The sequence below is a fragment of the Coffea arabica genome, chromosome 10c (assembly GCF_036785885.1).
Source record: "Coffea arabica cultivar ET-39 chromosome 10c, Coffea Arabica ET-39 HiFi, whole genome shotgun sequence".
Lineage (NCBI taxonomy): Eukaryota > Viridiplantae > Streptophyta > Magnoliopsida > Gentianales > Rubiaceae > Coffea > Coffea arabica.
Window position 1 is genome coordinate 39,274,481 of NC_092329.1, and position 21,222 is coordinate 39,295,702.

A 21,222-nucleotide genomic window follows, 5' to 3' on the forward strand; every position below is an offset into this window, starting at 1 on the left:
CTAGTGTGGATCGACTTACCAACCAAGGTCACAAGATTGTAGCACTTTGAACGAAAAAAGAACAAAAGATGAAGGGACTGACCACGACTCAATGAATGACTCAAAGTTGAATTTTAAGGATCCTAGACAAAAACTCTACCCAAAACTGGAATTTTGAGCTGCTGGTTGCTGCATTTCTGGGCAGTGTTTTGGTAGATAAATGGACACTTAGAGGATTCAGAATGACACTTAAAACTAACCTAATGATGCACGAAAATTTCCAGAATTAATGATTGGACAGAAATTCCCCAATGGTTGCAAAGATGGAATCCGAATGGAAGATGAATTTGTGTTGTGGTAGGACTGTTTTGGAAACCCAAGGCTGACTTTTCTTCTTTAATCCTTTGGAAACAAGGATTAGTCTTCCTATTTCCTGGTTCCCATAAATTCTAAGGTCAAGTTCAAGATTGGAACTGATTTGGTTGTTTTTGGGAACAAGGGTGGAAAATTTGACTTGAACAGGTTGGAAAATTTGACTTGAATAGGTTGGGAAATTTGACTTGAATAGGCTGAATATTCTTCTTCTTCCTTTGTTTTTGTTTTCTAATCATCCAAGAAGAGCCAAATTTCGTGGCTAAAATGTTCTTAGTCAAGAAAGAAGATTGTTGTGGTGAAGACAAGGATTTTGGCAGCTGAAAATTTGCAGCCTTGTTGTTTACCAAGATTTGGTTCCCAAAACCCAGAAACTTCAAGATTCTTTCAAGAATTCAAGATGTTAATTCCCAGAATTCAAGAAACACAAAATTGAAGATGATTTCCTCCCTAAACAATCCAAGATTTCACGATTCGATCAAGACAGATTTTGGTTGGCTTCAAGAATCCCAACTAAAGTTCCAAGAACTTCAAGATTATGGTTTTAAACAATCAGGAACTTCAAGAAACCCAAGTTTTGGTCAAGACAGATTTCCAGGAATTTTTGTAAGGTTAGCCAGCTATTTTTTTTTTTTTGTATGTAAACAAGAGCACAAGGTAATAACTAGATAGGACTCTAAAACCCTTGCTACAAACTGATTTTTTTCGGATGAACAGTAACCTCGAATGATCAAATAGAACAAAAGACTGGAATTGAATGGATATAACAGGATAGAAACAAGACTCAAACAAGGAATCAAGAATAAGACACAAAAAAAAAGGCTGGACCAAACCAGGCTAACCACAGCAATTAACAACAACTAGACACAAGTTTATGTCGTAACAAATCTGGAAAAATAATGCAAGAACACGAAGTAACAAATCTGGAAATTGCGGATAGCAACTTAGAACACGAAAACAGAATTTTCGACAACTTGACTCGAAAAGCAAATAAAAAAAAAAGGATATAACGTGATACCTCTTAATTAGCTCTGATTACCAACTGATACGAACGTCGCCAACCATGTGACGAAACCCGTAAAAGATTAGCTTCAGGATCGACAAGAGGACACCAAGTTTGAAGCGGATGACCTCAACCCGTTAATCACGTGGTTAACGAACCTTGGTATAATGGTAGAAGACGCCACAACCTAGTGCGATTCTAGATTGATAAGTCACGAACACCTAGAGAAATTCTAAGGTATTCAAGAAGCCTTGGAGAAACCAAGAAAACTCTCAAAATCTGATTTATTGATTGAATGCCTAAACCATTGGAAGTGTGGGCTATTTATAGCCTTACATAGAGATGAACAACTAAATGTGGAACTAGTCTAGAGTTGTGGTCTTGACTAAGACTAACAATTGTAGGCTTGACTATTCCATAAGACTAAGAATTGTGGGCTTGACCAAACCTTATGAGGTCATCCCTTAGGTAAACAACCTTATGAGGTCATTGCTTAGGTAAATAACCTTATGAGATCATCGCTTAGGTAAATAAAGCAAGGCTATGGACCATTAAGCCCTTATTACAATGACTTAACTAAAACAGCAAATGTGACTAGAGAAGGGTCACACATGGTTCTCTTTGGCGTGCACTACATGGATGACTTTCATTCCTTCATGCTCAAGCCCCTCAATGACCTTGGGGACAATTTCTTGGCCTTGTATCTCATGAACAAGTCCTTGGAGTTCCTTCCTCATCTTGTTAGCTCGTGCTCGAGTTACGGGTCCTAGGGGAACTCGAATAGTTCGCACTGGTGTCTCTTGGTTCGTATCACACCTGGGTCAAACACCATGCGACGCCGACCCTTGTTGCCATGCTTGAGGTATTGCTGGGTGCGACCTTCAATGTTGGCCTTCACCTGCTGGTGTAAAGCCTGAACAAACTCGGCCTTCTTCTTGCCATCAAGGTTAGTACGATCAGACAACGGCAAAGGCATCAAATCCAAAGGAGTTAATCGGTTATAAGCAATCTGAAATGGAGAAAACTGTGTAGCACTATGGATGGTACGGTTATAAGCAACTCAACGTGGGGGAAACACTCCTCCCAAGTTTTGAGATTCTTTTTAATGATGGCCCTAAGTAATGTAGACAATGTGCGATTAACGACCTCTGTTTGGCCATCGGTCTGGGGGTGAATGGATGAAGAAAATAGCAACTTACTCCCCAACTTCCCCCACAAAGTCTTCCAGAAGTAAGAGAGAAACTTCACATCTCTATCAGGCACAATGGTCCTAGGTACACCATGCAAACGACAACTTCCTTAAAGAAGATATCAACTATGTGAATAGCATCGTCTGTCTTATGACATGGGATAAAATGGGCCATTTTAGAAAATCGGTCAACAATGACAAAAATACTATCATGGCCTCTTTTACACCTAGGCAGACCAAGTATAAAGTCCATTGAAATGTCAACCCCTGGTTCAGAAGGGATAGGTAGAGGTGTGTACAAACCAAAGGGTTGGAGCATGGACTTGGCACGGTGACAGGTGATGCAGCGTGATACCACTCGCTCCACGTCCAGCCTCATGCATGGCCAATAGACGGACGTTGGCTCTAGTTGCACCTTTACTTGCTCCACTTCGATGGCAGCGAGACCCCCGTACAGCTCCGCGTAGGGACTAACTATGCGGCCTATATGGCCTAGCCCATTGACTCAAGGACTAACAACGACGAAGGTCCAGACCACAAGCTAGTTGGACCTCTTTATTACACTATACTAAACTAATAATGTCTCATGGGCTACTGAGCTTCAGTGATGGCCGAAACTAGGACAACAAGCCTAGCCTCGTTGAGGCCCTCGATGGCCTTTGGCTCTCCACTCGACTCTTGGCCCGCACGAACCAATGTTTGTAGTGTCTCGTTCAATCTTTTCGTGCGAGCTCGTGTCATAGGCCCCAGTGGCATCTTCACTTGCTCCACTTGGATGGCTCCCCCGACCTCATCATCATTCCCCTCCTCTTGTGAAAGTTTTGTTCTCAAATCGACCTCATCATCTGCAAGATAGGGACTTAGGTCAGAAACATTAAAGGTAGCCGAGACATTATACTCACCTGGAAGATTGAGCTTGTATGCGTTGTCATTGATGCGCGCCATAACTTGGAATGGTCTATCTCCACGAGGGAGCAACTTGTTGCGATGCTGGACAGGGAAACGCTCCTTGCGCAGGTGTAACCAGACCCAGTCACCTGGGTTAAACGCCATGCGACGCCGACCCTTGTTGGCATACTTGAGGTATTGCTGGGTGCGACCTTCAATGTTGGCCTTCACCTGCTGGTGTAAAGCCTGAACAAACTCGGCCTTCTTCTTGCCATCAAGGTTAGTACGCTCAGACAACGGCAAAGGCATCAAATCCAAAGGAGTTAATGGGTTATAAGCAATCTGAAATGGAGAAAACTGTGTAGCACTATGGATGGTACGGTTATAAGCAACTCAACGTGGGGGAAACACTCCTCCCAAGTTTTGAGATTCTTTTTAATGATGGCCCTAAGTAATGTAGACAATGTGCGATTAACGACCTCTGTTTGGCCATCAGTCTGGGGGTGAATGGATGTAGAAAATAGCAACTTACTCCCCAACTTCCCCCACAAAGTCTTCCAGAAGTAAGAGAGAAACTTCACATCTCTATCAGACACAATGGTGCTAGGTACACCATGCAAACGGCAACTTCCATAAAGAAGAGATCAACTATGTGAGTAGCATCGTCCGTCTTATGACATGGGATAAAATGGCTCATTTTAGAAAATCGGTCAACAATGACAAAAATACTATCATGGCCTCTTTTACTCCAAGGCAGACCAAGTATAAAGTCCATTGAAATGTCAACCCCTGGTTCAGAAGGGATAGGTAGAGGTGTGTACAAACCAAAGGGTTGGAGCATGGACTTGGCACGGTGACAGGTGATGCAGCGTGATACCACTCGCTCCACGTCCAGCCTCATGCATGGCCAATAGACGGACGTTGGCTCTAGTTGCACCTTTACTTGCTCCACTTCGATGGCAGCGAGACCCCCGTACAGCTCCGCGTAGGGACTAACTATGCGGCCTATATGGCCTAGCCCATTGACTCAAGGACTAACAACGACGAAGGTCCAGACCACAAGCTAGTTGGACCTCTTTATTACACTATACTAAACTAATAATGTCTCATGGGCTACTGAGCTTCAGTGATGGCCGAAACTAGGACAACAAGCCTAGCCTCGTTGAGGCCCTCGATGGCCTTTGGCTCTCCACTCGACTCTTGGCCCGCACGAACCAATGTTTGTAGTGTCTCGTTCAATCTTTTCGTGCGAGCTCGTGTCATAGGCCCCAGTGGCATCTTCACTTGCTCCACTTGGATGGCTCCCCCGACCTCATCATCATTCCCCTCCTCTTGTGAAAGTTTTGTTCTCAAATCGACCTCATCATCTGCAAGATAGGGACTTAGGTCAGAAACATTAAAGGTAGCCGAGACATTATACTCACCTGGAAGATTGAGCTTGTATGCGTTGTCATTGATGCGCGCCATAACTTGGAATGGTCTATCTCCACGAGGGAGCAACTTGTTGCGATGCTGGACAGGGAAACGCTCCTTGCGCAGGTGTAACCAGACCCAGTCACCTGGGTTAAACGCCATGCGACGCCGACCCTTGTTGGCATACTTGAGGTATTGCTGGGTGCGACCTTCAATGTTGGCCTTCACCTGCTGGTGTAAAGCCTGAACAAACTCGGCCTTCTTCTTGCCATCAAGGTTAGTACGCTCAGACAACGGCAAAGGCATCAAATCCAAAGGAGTTAATGGGTTATAAGCAATCTGAAATGGAGAAAACTGTGTAGCACTATGGATGGTACGGTGATAAGCAACTCAACGTGGGGGAAACACTCCTCCCAAGTTTTGAGATTCTTTTTAATGATGGCCCTAAGTAATGTAGACAATGTGCGATTAACGACCTCTGTTTGGCCATCAGTCTGGGGGTGAATGGATGTAGAAAATAGCAACTTACTCCCCAACTTCCCCCACAAAGTCTTCCAGAAGTAAGAGAGAAACTTCACATCTCTATCAGACACAATGGTGCTAGGTACACCATGCAAACGGCAACTTCCTTAAAGAAGAGATCAACTATGTGAGTAGCATCGTCCGTCTTATGACATGGGATAAAATGGCTCATTTTAGAAAATCGGTCAACAATGACAAAAATACTATCATGGCCTCTTTTACTCCAAGGCAGACCAAGTATAAAGTCCATTGAAATGTCAACCCCTGGTTCAGAAGGGATAGGTAGAGGTGTGTACAAACCAAAGGGTTGGAGCATGGACTTGGCACGGTGACAGGTGATGCAGCGTGATACCACTCGCTCCACGTCCCGCCTCATGCATGGCCAATAGACGGACGATGGCTCTAGTTGCACCTTTACTTGCTCCACTTCGATGGCAGCGAGACCCCTGTACAGCTCCGCGTAGGGACTAACTATGCGGCCTATATGGCCTAGCCCATTGACTCAAGGACTAACAACGACGAAGGTCCCGACCACAAGCTTGTTGGACCTCTTTATTACACTATACTAAACTAATAATGTCTCATGGGCTACTGAGCTTCAGTGATTGCCGAAACTAGGACAACAAGCCTAGTCTCGTTGAGGCCCTCGATGGCCTTTGGCTCTCCACTCGACTCTTGGCCCGCACGAATCACTGTTTGTAGTGTCTCGTTCAATCTTTTCGTGCGAGCTCGTGTCATAGGCCCCAATGGTATCTTCACTTGCTCCACTTGGATGGCTCCCCCGACCTCCTCATCATTCCCCTCCTCTTGTGAAAGTTTTGTTCTCAAATCGACCTCATCATCTGCAAGATAGGGACTTAGGTCAGCAACATTAAAGGTAGCCGAGACATTATACTCACCTGGAAGATCGAGCTTGTATGCGTTGTCATTGATGCGCGCCATAACTTGGAATGGTCTATCTCCACGAGGGAGCAACTTGTTGTGATGCTGGACAGGGAAACGCTCCTTGCGCAGGTGTAACCAGACCCAGTCACCTGGGTTAAACACCATGCGACGCCGACCCTTGTTGCCATGCTTGAGGTATTGCTGGGTGCGACCTTCAATGTTGGCCTTCACCTGCTGGTGTAAAGCCTGAACAAACTCGGCCTTCTTCTTGCCATCAAGGTTAGTACGCTCAGACAACGGCAAAGGCATCAAATCCAAAGGAGTTAATCGGTTATAAGCAATCTGAAATGGAGAAAACTGTGTAGCACTATGGATGGTACGGTTATAAGCAAACTCAACGTGGGGTAAACACTCCTCCCAAGTTTTGAGATTCTTTTTAATGATGGCCCTAAGTAATGTAGACAATGTGCGATTAACGACCTCTGTTTGGCCATCGGTCTGGGGGTGAATGGATGTAGAAAATAGCAACTTACTCCCCAACTTCCCCCACAAAGTCTTCCAGAAGTAAGAGAGAAACTTCACATCTCTATCAGACACAATGGTCCTAGGTACACCATGCAAACGGCAACTTCCTTAAAGAAGAGATCAACTATGTGAGTAGCATCGTCCGTCTTATGACATGGGATAAAATGGCTCATTTTAGAAAATCGGTCAACAATGACAAAAATACTATCATGGCCTCTTTTACTCCAAGGCAGACCAAGTATAAAGTCCATTGAAATGTCAACCCCTGGTTCAGAAGGGATAGGTAGAGGTGTGTACAAACTAGGGGTGCAGAGAATTCGAGTAGCTTGAATCGAGCTCGCGAGTAGCTTGATTAGCTACTCGAATCGATTTCGAGCAAATTCGAGTTCGAGTCAATCTCGATCTACTTGCTACAGTAAACGAGCTGATCTCGAGTATTTAGGAGTCAGAAATTCGAGCTCGACGAGTAGCTCGAGCTCGGTAGCACATATATATTTTTTATTTTAGTTTATATATCAAATTACTCTTTTAGGTTTGTTAGCTAGAATATTTACGGGCTTAAGCAGTTCCCTGCCAATTAGTAAACAAGGGTGAATAAGTAATTTTGGCTCGAGAATTCTGATGAAATGAGGAAAACTAAAAACGAAAAATGAAAAAGCTTCCGTCGAATTCATCCTTCACAGTTCTTTCTTCTTCTTCGTTCGGCGGTTCCTTCCTCTTCAGCCTCTCTCAAATCGCAATCTCTTATTCTTTGGCTCATCTCCTCAACTGTCACAAGTCACAACTGATCATCTAAAGCTATAAACACTTCAGCAGTTTAGCTCAACTTGGAGTAGGTAGCAGCGTGAGCACTGAGCAGCCGACCTTTGAGTGGGGGTTTCAAATCAAATCAAAACCCATCAATTTCAACAGCTGCATTTGACAAATTAAGGTACTTATTGTGCATTTGTGTAGTAAATATGTGCATTATGAGGTTAAATTTTATAAATGTAATATTAATTTTTAATCTCCAAACCCTAACCAAAAAAATTAGGGGCTGCAGCCTGCGATTCAATATATTCAATTTCCGTATCCCATTCCTTCTCCATTGCTGTACTGGAATTTTGAGGAAATGGAGGGCAGCTCGATTCCTTCAACAAGTGATTCGGTGGTTGGCGCGATAGCTCCAAGAATTGGTAAGTTTCTTGACATTGGCTCTAACATGTTTATGGGTTTTTCTTTGATGTGAAAATGCACTGATTTCAGAAATTTGCTTTAAGTTGGATTATTAAGTGTTAATTAGCTAGTATATTAATGAGATTAATGAGAATATTCTCTGGAGAATAATTTTGATGCTAGCTTATGCAGTTAAACTAAAAGATCTTTTACTTGGGTCAATAACAGCATGAAAACAAGAGTTTCTCAATCGGAACTAAAACTAACCTTTCCTGGAAAACAAAACACTGCATGGAATAGGAAACTGCAGAAAAGGGGATACGTCATAAAGTACAAAAGTTTCTCAATCTGAAGACATATCAAAGCTTCTAATAGCCCCCTTTATGATTCCCTGCCGAATATATATGAAATCTTATCAAAACTTTCAGGCTTTATTGCTACAGTAGTGCTTGAAGTTTCATACAAATTTTCTCTTGGGCCCTGAAGTTTTTCCTAAACTCAGCTCTGAATCTGATTGACCTATTCCTTTTGTTTGTTTCTCGTTGATAAAAATAAGAAAATGTAAACAAAAGGCTTTCTGATTTTATCCAATGCAAATTAAAAAAAAATGGGATACCATAATATCCATTTCAAGATGAGATGGTGGCTGGCATCAATAGTAAATGAGTTTAAGATCCAAAACATTATTGGGATATCAACTCGCATGATCTGTTAGATTGATGTCATTCGCATGATCTGTTTTTGATCGGCTAGACATCCATCTTGTTAGACCTAATTTGATGTATTATAATCTCTAAAACAGGTGTAGCCTCTTCTTTTGTAGAATATTCTTTCTCATGCGAGACCTAAAGCATTGCTTAGCTTAATAATTTTGTTGACTAGTGAACTTCACTTTTTAGAGTTATATAGTCATCTGAAAGTACTTTAACACTTAAACCTCTTTTTCTGTTTTGAAATACCACCTAAGTCTATCATGCAAGTGAACAATTTTAGTTTCTCCGGATATTTAGCTCAAGGATAAATTTAAAATTGTTCTGATTTGCTGCAATTTTGTCCAGTATCACCACATTTTTTTGTGGAAACTTTTCTTATATCTTTCAAATTGTTCTGCATATATTGTCATTTTTTTTGTACATATGAAAGAAAACCGAGGACCACCATATACTACTTGCTAGTGCATTCCACACCCAAGCAATAAGTCTTCTTTTTGGGTATATAGTCAATAACTTTGTTGTTATCCTCCAGCAAGTACTACAGATATCTTTGTCGAACATTCTTCATATCTTCCCAAATTTCCAGGTACTGTTTTATAGGATCTGGATGAATTTCAATTGATGTCTTTGCATCTTCCATTACTACTAAATACATTTTTTGTCTAGTTATGACTTTACTTGATTCTGATGAGTATTTTTTCTTCTTTCGGACTTTACTTGATTCTGATGAGTATTTTTTCTTCTTTCAAAAAGTAGGATGGTATCCACAATCATTGGAAGTCAACCATAGTTTAATCTTTAGGGATGTGGGGTAGAAATATATCATAAATTTTCACCTTTTTTTATTTGAAGCCAGAAATGCTCTCAGTTAGTGTTGATATCTTCCTTGCATTTGCATTTTTCAGGCTCAGCTGTCTTTCTTTATTCAAACTGTTCTGAGTCTCTAGGTTAGTTTTCAAAAAAAAAAAAAAATTGGCAGCTCTCAGTCAAATTTAACATTTGAGTTCTTTCAATCTGACTTCTTTTTTATTTTTAGAATTCTGGGTAATGTGCTTTTAGAATTCAATCTATTCCGCTTTTGAGTGTTAACACTCACATCAAATTAAATTTTATTTTCTGTTGTGAGTAATTGCTTTGAGACTGATACTGATTTGATTGATATTCTCTTTACCTTTATTATGAATTGTTTTATACTTCATACTTTCATAGCATTGAAATATTATATAAGATCTAAATTTGCTATGAACTTTAGCCCTGATATGAATGTTTTTTGGAAGCTGTTTTCCAGATTTGGGTGCTTGTGTGTCATTTTCAATTTTTTTGGGAGCTGTTTTCTAGATTTGGGTGCTTGTGTGTCATTTTCTATTTCTTCTAATGTCTGTTTGATTTGAATTTAATGCTCCGTGTCAAAATATTTGAAGTGGAACTCATTTTAATGTAAATGTTTGTTTATTATTAAAGGCATGTCTATTAGTCCTCCCGAGGTTTCTTCAATACCACATGTGTCTGGGACCGATTCATCCACACCAGTCATGATTAACAGCCCAGTATTTGTAAGCCGTGATACCTATGATCCCACACAAGAGGGTGGTGAAACACAACAAGAGGGAACCGAAGACACCAATAGGCAGCAAGGAGATGAAGCTGAAGATGATGGTAAATTTCGAGTGCCTAAAAGGAATAAAACATCTGAGGCATGGGAAGACTTCGATGATTTGGAAGAAAATGGCATATATTATGCCATCTGTAAACATTGTAGTAAGAAATTGAATCGGGGAAAAACTAAACAAACCAGCAGCATGTGGAGGCATCGGGAAAACTGTTCCGTTAGAAAAGCCAAGCTTAGAAAGGCCGAGCGGCAAACAAAGATAAACTTTCAGCAAGCGAATGAGCGTTTTCCAACTGTACCATCATTGCACACTGGCAAATTCGATATGGAAACAATGAGAGAGGCTGCTGCACATTGGATCTTGATGCACGAGCATCCTTTCACAATTTTGGAGGAAGAGGGTTTCAACATAATGATGAAACGCGGCTGGCCGGAGTGGCAAAAGATTTCACGCATGACAGCTAAAAAAGATTGTACACAGGTGTACGAGATAGAGAAAAAGAAGTTGAAGAACTTGTTGAGGCATGTACAAAAAGTTAGCTTGACCACCGATATGTGGAAATCAAAGAATCAAAAAATTGAATACATGGTGGTGACCGGACATTGGATTGATGGAAATTGGAAGCTTCAGAAGAGAGTGTTAAATTTTGTTCATATTCGACCACCACGTCGAGGAGTTGAGATTTCGGATGCAGTTTTCAAGTGTGCAAAGGAATGGGGAATTGAGGGAAAAATTCACACTATTTCTGTGGACAATGCCTCAAACAATGATGTGGCCGTGAGATTGTTGAAAGATGATTTCGGGAGATGCAAGAAGCTTTTGGGTGGAGGAAAACTGTTTCATGTTCGTTGTTGCGCCCATATCTTGAACCTTATGGTTCAAGATGGCTTGAAGGATATAGTAGATATTTGTGAAAATATTCGAGATAGTGTGGATTTTGTGAACAAGTCTGATGGTAGGGCATTGCTATTTGCAGAAATTGCTCAACACCTACAAATTCCTGGAAACAAATCGCTCCATGATTGTAGGACGAGATGGAATTCAACATATGAAATGTTGAATTGTGCTATAAAATATAAAGAGGTTTTTCCTCGTTTTCAAGTTCGAGAGCCCCTTTATGAGTCTTGTCCATCTTCAGAGGATTGGGAGAAGGTTGAGAAAGTTTGCACCATTTTAGAGAAGTTCTACACAGCCACACACATAATTTCGGGGAGTGAGTATCCAACTAGCAATCTATTCCTCCCTGAGATTCTAAAGGTGAAGAAACTCTTGGATGCACGAGTGAATGATGAAGATGATTTTGTCCGGAGTATGATTACAAGAATGAAGCTCAAGTTTGACAAATACTGGAAAGAGTGTAATTTTTTGATGTCCATTGCAGCTATCTTGGATCCCAGACAGAAAATGCGAGCAATAGAGTTTGCCTTCCCTAAGATGTATTCCGCATATGAAGCTCAAGAGAATATCACATATGTTCGAAAAGCCATCTTTGAGCTTTATGACGAGTACGTTGCTATGGCTACAAGTGGAAGTGCAGGGACAGGTTGTTCATTAAATCCTGCATCCGAAATAGTGTGTCCACCTCGAGCAAGTGCTGACTATTGGGATGATTTGGATGAGTATTGTGGTGAACTCGAATCCGATGAACCCCATAAGAGCGAGTTGGTGGATTACCTAGACAAGCCTCGCCAACTTCCTGGACAAAATCTGAAGGATTTCAACTGTTTAGATTGGTGGAAAATCAACCGATCAGCATACCCGGTACTCTCTCAGTTAGCGGCTGATGTATTGGCCATTCCTATCACTACCGTTGCATCTGAGGCCACCTTTAGTGCTGGAACTAGGGTGATTGATTCATACCGTGCTTCACTTGCTCCGAAGACAGTCCAAACATTAATGTGTGCAGGCGATTGGTGTAGAAATTTACACGGGGTCAAAAAGAAATTGAAAGTAAGTTATATCTATATGAATTTGTTATTGCAGAGATAAATTAGTATTTATTAGTTTGTTTATTGATTTTAAAGTATTACATTATTTGCATTTCCACTACCTAAATGCAGCCACAGAAAGCTCTCAAAGAATATGAGCTGCCCAATGCTTGAAGTTGTGTAAGGAGCAACTACTTTGCTGAAAATCAGGTCCATCTTTTTGTGAATTCTCATTTTCTTATTCTTAATTTGCCATAAGTTGTGTTCAAATTTTAAATTTAAATTGTACATAAGTTGGTTGATTTGTCATTTGTGTATGGCTAGGTGTTGTAGATTGTACACCGAAGTTTGAAGATGCATAAGGAGCAAACAAGCTGTTTCATTTACCAGATTACAAACAAGAGCTTCTAAATGCTCATTAGACTCCAGAAAATTTCCCTAAGTTTTTCCTTTCAATTGGCTGCAGCACTCATTTTTGTATTTTCGTGAAATTCTGATGAGGTTGAGAACAGGTTGTTGCTTATGTTTAATGCTGAAATGTTAATATGGAATTGTGGATCATGGCCACTTAGTTTCTGCATGCGTATGGTGTTTCTTTAGCCATTGTGTTTGTCCTTTTGTTTGTCATTGGTTTCTCGTTTGCGGAATTTCTGAATTTTGGAAGATAGAATTCTTGAATCTTGAATCTTTATTAATCTTATTGATTCCCCTGGCATGTTGATTTCTCATCTGAGGTGACTGCTGCCCTTCGTATTACTGATGGTGCATTGGTGCTGGTTGATTGTATTGAGGGTGTGTGTTCGTGTGTTTTCTTTGCTTTTGGCCGTGTGTTTTCTGGAAAAATTGCCACTGGCATGAAGATTCCCCTGGGCATGTTGATTTCTCATCTGAGGTGACTGCTGCCCTTCGTATTACTGATGGTGCATTGGTGGTGGTTGATTGTATTGAGGATGTGTGTGTCTGTGTGTTTTCTTTACTTTTGGCCGTGTGTTTTCTGGAAAAAGTGCCACTGGCATGAAGGTTAGAATCATGGGTCCCAACTATGTTCCGTGAGAGAAAAAGGACTTGTATGTTATAATGTTAAGACTTAAGAATGTCTAAAGAATAGTTATTTGGATGGGTAAGAAGCAGGAAACAGTTGAGGATGTGCCATGGGGTAACACAGTTGCTATGGTTGGTTTGGATCAATTCATCACAGTTGCTATCGTTGTTATGGTTGCTGTCTCTCCTGTCGTGCGTGTTGCTGGGCAGAGTGCAGTGGAAGGTTGCATCTGATTCCCCAAGCTTGTTGAAGGTTTGAAACCTCTGCCGAAGGTTCTGTCCTCTGTATGCAATGGCATGCTTCTAAGTTTTGTCCATGTGGCTCCAAGCCTCCAAGACTTTAATTGGCTTCTAAGTTTTTGATGCGAGACGCGGAAGCAACTTCGGATCTAGAGGAACACGATGAAGATTGGATGGAGTTGAACCTGAACTTGGACCACTCAAGAACAGATTTAACGGTAGAGGACGCCACAATCAAGTATGTGTGCTTGATTGATAAGTCAAGAACAGCCTAGGATCAACTCTAGGATGTTCAACTTAAAAACTGAATGTAACATGCGGCTTGAGGCTATTAATAGCCGTGACTAAGACCTAATAAACTGGAAAAATAACAAGGAAAGTTCGGCCAGCCCCTTGGGCCTTCACTTGACCGAAAGCTAGCCCAACTAACTATAGATCCCCGTACGGCTCAGCGAGGGTACTTAACTGCAGCTTAGCCCGCTATCTGGAGCTTGAACACTTGCATCTTCAATTGTAAGCAGCATTTTAGTAGTCGTGCAAGGATATTCCAACTCAATTCCTTCAATGGCCGGTTTCTCTTGGATTTGGATGGCCGGTTTCGACAACTTGACTCGAAAAGCAAATAAAAAAAAAAGGATATAACGTGATACCTCTTAATTAGCTCTGATTACCAACTGATACGAACGTCGCCAACCTTGTGACGAAACCCGTAAAAGATTAGCTTCAGGATCGACAAGAGGACACCAAGTTTGAAGCGGATGACCTCAACCCGTTAATCACGTGGTTAACGAACCTTGGTATAATGGTAGAAGATGCCACAACCTAGTGCGATTCTAGATTGATAAGTCACGAACACCTAGAGAAATTCTAAGGTATTCAAGAAGCCTTGGAGAAACCAAGAAAACTCTCAAAATCTGATTTATTGATTGAATGCCTAAACCATTGGAAGTGTGGGCTATTTATAGCCTTACATAGAGATGAACAACTAAATGTGGAACTAGTCTAGAGTTGTGGTCTTGACTAAGACTAACAATTGTAGGCTTGACTATTCCATAAGACTAAGAATTGTGGGCTTGACCAAACCTTATGAGGTCATCCCTTAGGTAAACAACCTTATGAGGTCATTGCTTAGGTAAATAACCTTATGAGATCATCGCTTAGGTAAATAAAGCAAGGCTATGGACCATTAAGCCCTTATTACAATGACTTAACTAAAACAGCAAATGTGACTAGAGAAGGGTCACACATGGTTCTCTTTGGCGTGCACTACATGGATGACTTTCATTCCTTCATGCTCAAGCCCCTCAATGACCTTGGGGACAATTTCTTGGCCTTGTATCTCATGAACAAGTCCTTGGAGTTCCTTCCTCATCTTGTTAGCTCGTGCTCGAGTTACGGGTCCTAGGGGAACTCGAATAGTTCGCACTGGTGTCTCTTGATTGGTATCATCCCCCTCCTCTTCAAAAGGATTTGTCCTCAAATCAGCTTCATCGTCTGCAAGAAAAGGAGATAGATCAGAGACATTGAATGTAGCGCTCACATTGTACTCACCGGGTAGGTCCAGTTTGTAAGCATTGTCATTGATGCGCTTGATGACTTGGAACGGCCCATCTCCTCAGGGAAGTAATTTATTGCGCCTTTGGACTGGGAACCTTTCCTTGCGTAGATGTAACCACACCCAGTCACCAGGTTCAAACACAACGCGTTGGCGTCCCTTGTTAACCCGTTGAGCAACTTGGTCCATCCTTCGCTCAATGTTTAGGCGTACCTGCTCGTGTAATTTCTTGACAAAATCTGCTCGTTTAGCACCATCCATGTTAATGTGCTCAGAAGAAGGTAAAGGTGATAAGTCTAGTGGTGTTAAAGGATTAAAACCATAGACTATTTCAAATGGTGAAAAATGAGTAGAACTATGCACCGTGCGATTGTATGCAAACTCAACATGGGGTAAACACTCTTCCCAGGTTCTAATGTTTTTTCTAATGATGGCACGCAAGAGTGTAGATAGTGTACGATTGACAACCTCAGTTTGGCCATCAGTTTGTGGGTGACTAGTAGTAGAAAATAGCAATTTGGTACCCAATTTTCCCCACAAAGTTTTCCAAAAGTAACTCAAAAATTTGACATCCCTATCAGAGACAATTGTCCTAGGCATGCCGTGCAATCTAATGATTTCTTTGAAAAACAAATCAGCAATGTGCGATGCATCATCTGTTTTGTGACATGGTATAAAATGTGCCATTTTTGAAAATCTGTCAACAATAACAAAGATGCTATCATTTCCCCTCTTTGACCTAGGCAACCCTAAAACAAAATCCATGGAAATGTCGGTCCAAGGTTCCTTAGGTACAGGTAAAGGACTATAAAGGCCATAGGGTTGAAGTTTAGACTTAGCTTTGTGGCAAGTAATGCATTTAGCCACCATTCGCTCCACATCTCGTTTCATCCTTGGCCAATGGAAGTGCTCTTGAAGGATAGCTAAGGTTTTAGCTACGCCAAAGTGTCCCATCAAGCCACCTCCGTGTGCTTCCCTAACAAGTAAAGAGCGAATAGAGCAGTTAGGTATACATAGTCGATTGAGGTAGAAAAGAAATCCATCAAGGATGTAGAATTTACCTTGAGTTGCTGAACCACAAGAGTCATAAATACCTGAGAAATCTGGGTCATTGGTGTATAACTCTTTGACTAATTCAAATCCTAACAACCTTGCATCAAGTTGAGTGAGCAAAGAGTACCGACGTGATAATGCATCAGCAACAACATTAGTTTTCCCCACTTTGTACTTAATCACATAAGGGAAGGTTTCAATAAATGCAATCCACCTAACATGACGCTTATTCAACTTGTGTTGTGACTTAATGTGCTTAAGCGACTCATGGTCAGTGTGTATGACAAATTCCCTTGGTCTCAAGTAATGTTGCCAAGTTTCTAAAGCACGGATTAAGGAGTACAACTCCTTATCATAAGTGGAATAGTTCAAAGCTGCCCCATTGAGTTTTTCACTAAAGTATGCAATTGGTTTGCCCTCTTGCATTAGGACAGCTCCAATACCCACCCCAGATGCATCACACTCTATTTCAAACATCTTGTCAAAGCATGGTAATGCAAGTAGTGGTGCATGTGTGAGTTGATGTTTAAGCATTTGGAAAGCACGTACTTGAGCATCTCTCCACACAAATGGCTCATTTTTCTTAATTACAGCAGTTAGAGGTGCAGCAATGGTACTAAAATCTTTAACAAATCGTCTATAAAAACTAGCAAGACCATGGAAGCTACGTACCTCACCCACCGTGCTTGGAGTAGGCCATTCTCGAATTGCTTTAACCTTCTCCTCGTCCACTTTGATTCCCTGTTTACTCACAACAAAGCCTAGGAAGACAAGTTGATCAGTACAAAAGGAGCACTTCTTAAGGTTAGCATAGAGCTTTTCCCTTCGAAGTACATCAAGAACAAGCTTCACATGTTCAACATGCTCATCTAAGCTCCTACTATAAATCAGGATATCGTCAAAATATACAACTACAAATTTTCCAAGGAATGGACGAAGTACGTGGTTCATCAACCTCATGAACGTACTAGGTGCATTAGTTAGTCCAAATGGCATAACTAACCACTCGTACAAGCCATGTTTGGTTTTAAAGGTCGTTTTCCATTCATCCCCCTCTTTCATCCTAATTTGATGATAACCGCTTTTTAGATCAATTTTAGTGAAAATCACAGCACCATATAGCTCATCTAACATATCATCAAGTCTAGGAATAGGGTGACGATATTTTACCGTTATTGCATTAACGGCCCTACAGTCAGTGCACATTCGCCAACTTCCATCCTTTTTAGGCACCAAGATGACGGGAACCGCACATGGGCTCAAGCTTTCTCGTGCCCATCCCTTTGTTAGAAGCTCTTCGATTTGGCGTTGGAGCTCCTTTGTCTCATCTGGACCCATTTTGTAGGCTGGTCTGTTAGGAAGTGGGGCACCTGGAACCAAGTCAATTTGATGCTCAATTCCCCTTATTGGTGGTAGTCCATTTGGAATCTCATCGGGAAAGACATCCTCATAATCCTGCAAAAGAGAGACAATACTAGATGGTAGAGTGTTAGTAAGATCACTTGTAACAACCAACACCTCTTTGCACAAAAGTACAAAGATGGGTGTATTAACACTCAAAGCCTTTCTTACTACATTGGCTTTTATCAATAGACTTTGCCTTTTCTCTCTCTTTTCAATTTTGGCCGGCTCACTATATGTCTTTTTCCTCTCAATTTTCTCGGCCTTATCATTTCCTGTTGAGCTCTCGATTTTTTCTATTTTTTTCTTCTCATTCTCAAGCTCGCTCTCCTTGTTCAGGCTTTCTTGATCTTCACGAACTTGGATAGGAGTGAGTGGCACAAGCACAATCCTCTTCTCGCCTTGCTTGAAGGAGTATTTATTGGTAATGCCATCGAATGTAACTCCCTTGTCGAATTGCCATGGTCTCCCCAATAGTATGTGACATGCTTGCATAGGGACCACGTCGCATAACACCACGTCCTCATACTTTCCAATTCGGAAAGGTACTTGGACTTGCTTGGTCACACGAACATCCCCACTATCATTCAACCATTGCAAACGATAAGGTGTTGGATGTCGTAGAGTGGGTAGTGCTAGTTTCTCCACCATCAAGGCACTAGCGACGTTAGCACAACTACCTCCATCTATGATCAAACTACATACCTTGCCTTTGATATAGCAACGGGTGTAGAAAATGTTCTCCCTTTGTGCATGGTCGGCAGCTTTCACTTGGGTTGCTAAGGCTCGTCTGACAACGAGTCCAACTCGTTCATCGACGGGTAATGCTTCCTCTTCTTCCTCAAGGGATGGCAACTCCTCCTTCTCATCCTCATCATCGGTGAAAAACTCACCATTGGGTAAGATGATCATAGTGCGTTGGTTCGGGCATTGGCTAGCAATATGCCCTCGGCCTTGGCATTTGAAGCATCTAGTATCTCGATTTCGCCCCATGCTTGACTCAATGGCAGTCTTTGGTGTTGCCGTAGACTCCCACTTAGTCATATCTGGCCTTGGTCTTGAAGGGATGGAATTACTCGGCCCTTTATCCTCTTTCTTTGGTGGTGTAGTTCGGAGATAAGAGGGTGAAAAGTTGGAGTAACTCCGAGTCGAACCCCTCCTCTTAATCCTCCTTTCAATCTTGATGGCCTTTTCCACCAAATCCCCAAGTTCCACATAGTGGTGTAACTCTACTTGGTCAGCGATTTCGGGCCTTAGTCCGTTCAAGAAGCGTGCCATTGTTGCTTCTCGATCCTCCATGATGTCTGCCCGTAGCATGAGTATTTCCATTTCTTTGTGATAGTCCTCGACACTTCGTGCTCCTTGGTTGAGGCTTTGAAGCTTTTGGTACAAGTCACGGTAGTAGTGACTAGGTACGAAACGCTTCCTCATTAGTCGTCTTAGCTCTGTCCAAGTTTGTATGGTAGGTTCACGACTCCTCCTTCGACTAGTGGAGAGTTGATCCCACCACACAACGGCGTAGTCGGTGAATTCGACCACGGCCAACTTGACCTTTTGCTCTTCCGAGTAAGTATTGCAGTCGAAAACAAGTTCAATCCGCTTCTCCCACTCTAAGTAGGCATCAGGGTCTGATCGTCCTTGGAAAGGCGGAATTTTCATCTTTATGCCCGGAATGTGGTCATTTGAAGGCCTAGCATCACGCTTGGACCTACTTTGCTTATGCTCATAGTTGTTGTCTGAGTTAGAGTCGCTAGACTCATGTGCATAAGCCTTTCCACGGCTGCCTTTGGAGCTTCCATGAGACAACTCTAAGCTGTCAATGCGTTGGTGCATCAGTTCAAGTTTTTGGTCCATCATGCGTCCCAATTCGCCTTTGATTGCTTCTGTGAAAAGTTTAAGATCAAAAGCTTGGGAGCTTGCTCCCCCCTCGTTAGCCATGGTAGGGTAAAAAAAAAAATAATGGAAAGAAGCAAAGTTTATCTCGCACACTTCCTCACGTGTTTACTCTCGCTCTCGTGTTTGAACACTCTAAGAACTCACCAAGGTATTTTCAAGGCTCCTCGGTCAACTCCTCGAAGAAGTTAGAACTCCTTCTAGTGTGGATCGACTTACCAACCAAGGTCACAAGATTGTAGCACTTTGAACGAAAAAAGAACAAAAGATGAAGGGACTGACCACGACTCAATGAATGACTCAAAGTTGAATTTTAAGGATCCTAGACAAAAACTCTACCCAAAACTGGAATTTTGAGCTGCTGGTTGCTGCATTTCTGGGCAGTGTTTTGGTAGATAAATGGACACTTAGAGGATTCAGAATGACACTTAAAACTAACCTAATGATGCACGAAAATTTCCAGAATTAATGATTGGACAGAAATTCCCCAATGGTTGCAAAGATGGAATCCGAATGGAAGATGAATTTGTGTTGTGGTAGGACTGTTTTGGAAACCCAAGGCTGACTTTTCTTCTTTAATCCTTTGGAAACAAGGATTAGTCTTCCTATTTCCTGGTTCCCATAAATTCTAAGGTCAAGTTCAAGATTGGAACTGATTTGGTTGTTTTTGGGAACAAGGGTGGAAAATTTGACTTGAACAGGTTGGAAAATTTGACTTGAATAGGTTGGGAAATTTGACTTGAATAGGCTGAATATTCTTCTTCTTCCTTTGTTTTTGTTTTCTAATCATCCAAGAAGAGCCAAATTTCGTGGCTAAAATGTTCTTAGTCAAGAAAGAAGATTGTTGTGGTGAAGACAAGGATTTTGGCAGCTGAAAATTTGCAGCCTTGTTGTTTACCAAGATTTGGTTCCCAAAACCCAGAAACTTCAAGATTCTTTCAAGAATTCAAGATGTTAATTCCCAGAATTCAAGAAACACAAAATTGAAGATGATTTCCTCCCTAAACAATCCAAGATTTCACGATTTGATCAAGACAGATTTTGGTTGGCTTCAAGAATCCCAACTAAAGTTCCAAGAACTTCAAGATTATGGTTTTAAACAATCAGGAACTTCAAGAAACCCAAGTTTTGGTCAAGACAGATTTCCAGGAATTTTTGTAAGGTTAGCCAGCTATTTTTTTTTTTTTTTGTATGTAAACAAGAACACAAGGTAATAACTAGATAGGACTCTAAAACCCTTGCTACAAACTGATTTTTTTCGGATGAACAGTAACCTCGAATGATCAAATAGAACAAAAGACTGGAATTGAATGGATATAACAGGATAGAAACAAGACTCAAACAAGGAATCAAGAATAAGACACAAAAAAAAAGGCTGGACCAAACCAGGCTAACCACAGCAATTAACAACAACTAGACACAAGTTTATGTCGTAACAAATCTGGAAAAATAACGCAAGAACACGAAGTAACAAATCTGGAAATTGCGGATAGCAACTTAGAACACGAAAACAGAATTTTCGACAACTTGACTCGAAAAGCAAATAAAAAAAAAGGATATAACGTGATACCTCTTAATTAGCTCTGATTACCAACTGATACGAACGTCGCCAACCTTGTGACGAAACCCGTAAAAGATTAGCTTCAGGATCGACAAGAGGACACCAAGTTTGAAGCGGATGACCTCAACCCGTTAATCACGTGGTTAACGAACCTTGGTATAATGGTAGAAGACGCCACAACCTAGTGCGATTCTAGATTGATAAGTCACGAACACCTAGAGAAATTCTAAGGTATTCAAGAAGCCTTGGAGAAACCAAGAAAACTCTCAAAATCTGATTTATTGATTGAATGCCTA

The 21,222-nt window shown here is 41.4% G+C and overlaps 4 protein-coding genes across 5 annotated transcripts; 1 reads left to right on the forward strand and 3 right to left on the reverse strand.

Moving 5' to 3' along the window:
- Window positions 1-3,134: 3,134 nt before the first annotated feature.
- Window positions 3,135-3,740, reverse strand: LOC140015923 (uncharacterized). Its single transcript, XM_072068756.1, has one exon. The coding sequence runs from the start codon at window positions 3,738-3,740 to the stop codon at window positions 3,135-3,137; it is 606 nt and encodes a 201-aa protein (XP_071924857.1).
- An 804-nt stretch (window positions 3,741-4,544) lies between these two features.
- LOC140015924 (uncharacterized) lies at window positions 4,545-5,150 on the reverse strand. Its single transcript, XM_072068757.1, has one exon. The coding sequence runs from the start codon at window positions 5,148-5,150 to the stop codon at window positions 4,545-4,547; it is 606 nt and encodes a 201-aa protein (XP_071924858.1).
- Window positions 5,151-5,954: 804 nt separating this feature from the next.
- LOC140015925 (uncharacterized) lies at window positions 5,955-6,560 on the reverse strand. Its single transcript, XM_072068758.1, has one exon. It carries the CDS (start codon window positions 6,558-6,560, stop codon window positions 5,955-5,957), a length of 606 nt encoding a protein of 201 aa, XP_071924859.1.
- A 904-nt stretch (window positions 6,561-7,464) lies between these two features.
- On the forward strand, window positions 7,465-12,726 carry LOC113709998 (zinc finger BED domain-containing protein RICESLEEPER 2-like). Of its 2 annotated transcripts, none has more exons than XM_072069824.1 (5): window positions 7,465-7,707; window positions 7,819-7,951; window positions 10,106-12,204; window positions 12,315-12,392; window positions 12,507-12,726. In XM_072069824.1, the coding sequence occupies exons 2-4, from the start codon at window positions 7,888-7,890 to the stop codon at window positions 12,354-12,356; spliced, it is 2,205 nt and encodes a 734-aa protein (XP_071925925.1). In that variant the 5' UTR covers window positions 7,465-7,707; window positions 7,819-7,887; the 3' UTR covers window positions 12,357-12,392; window positions 12,507-12,726. The 2 variants fall into 2 exon arrangements, with proteins under 2 accessions (XP_071925925.1, XP_071925926.1); XM_072069825.1 differs by having other exon boundaries at window positions 12,516-12,726.
- The last annotated feature ends 8,496 nt before the right edge of the window (window positions 12,727-21,222 follow it).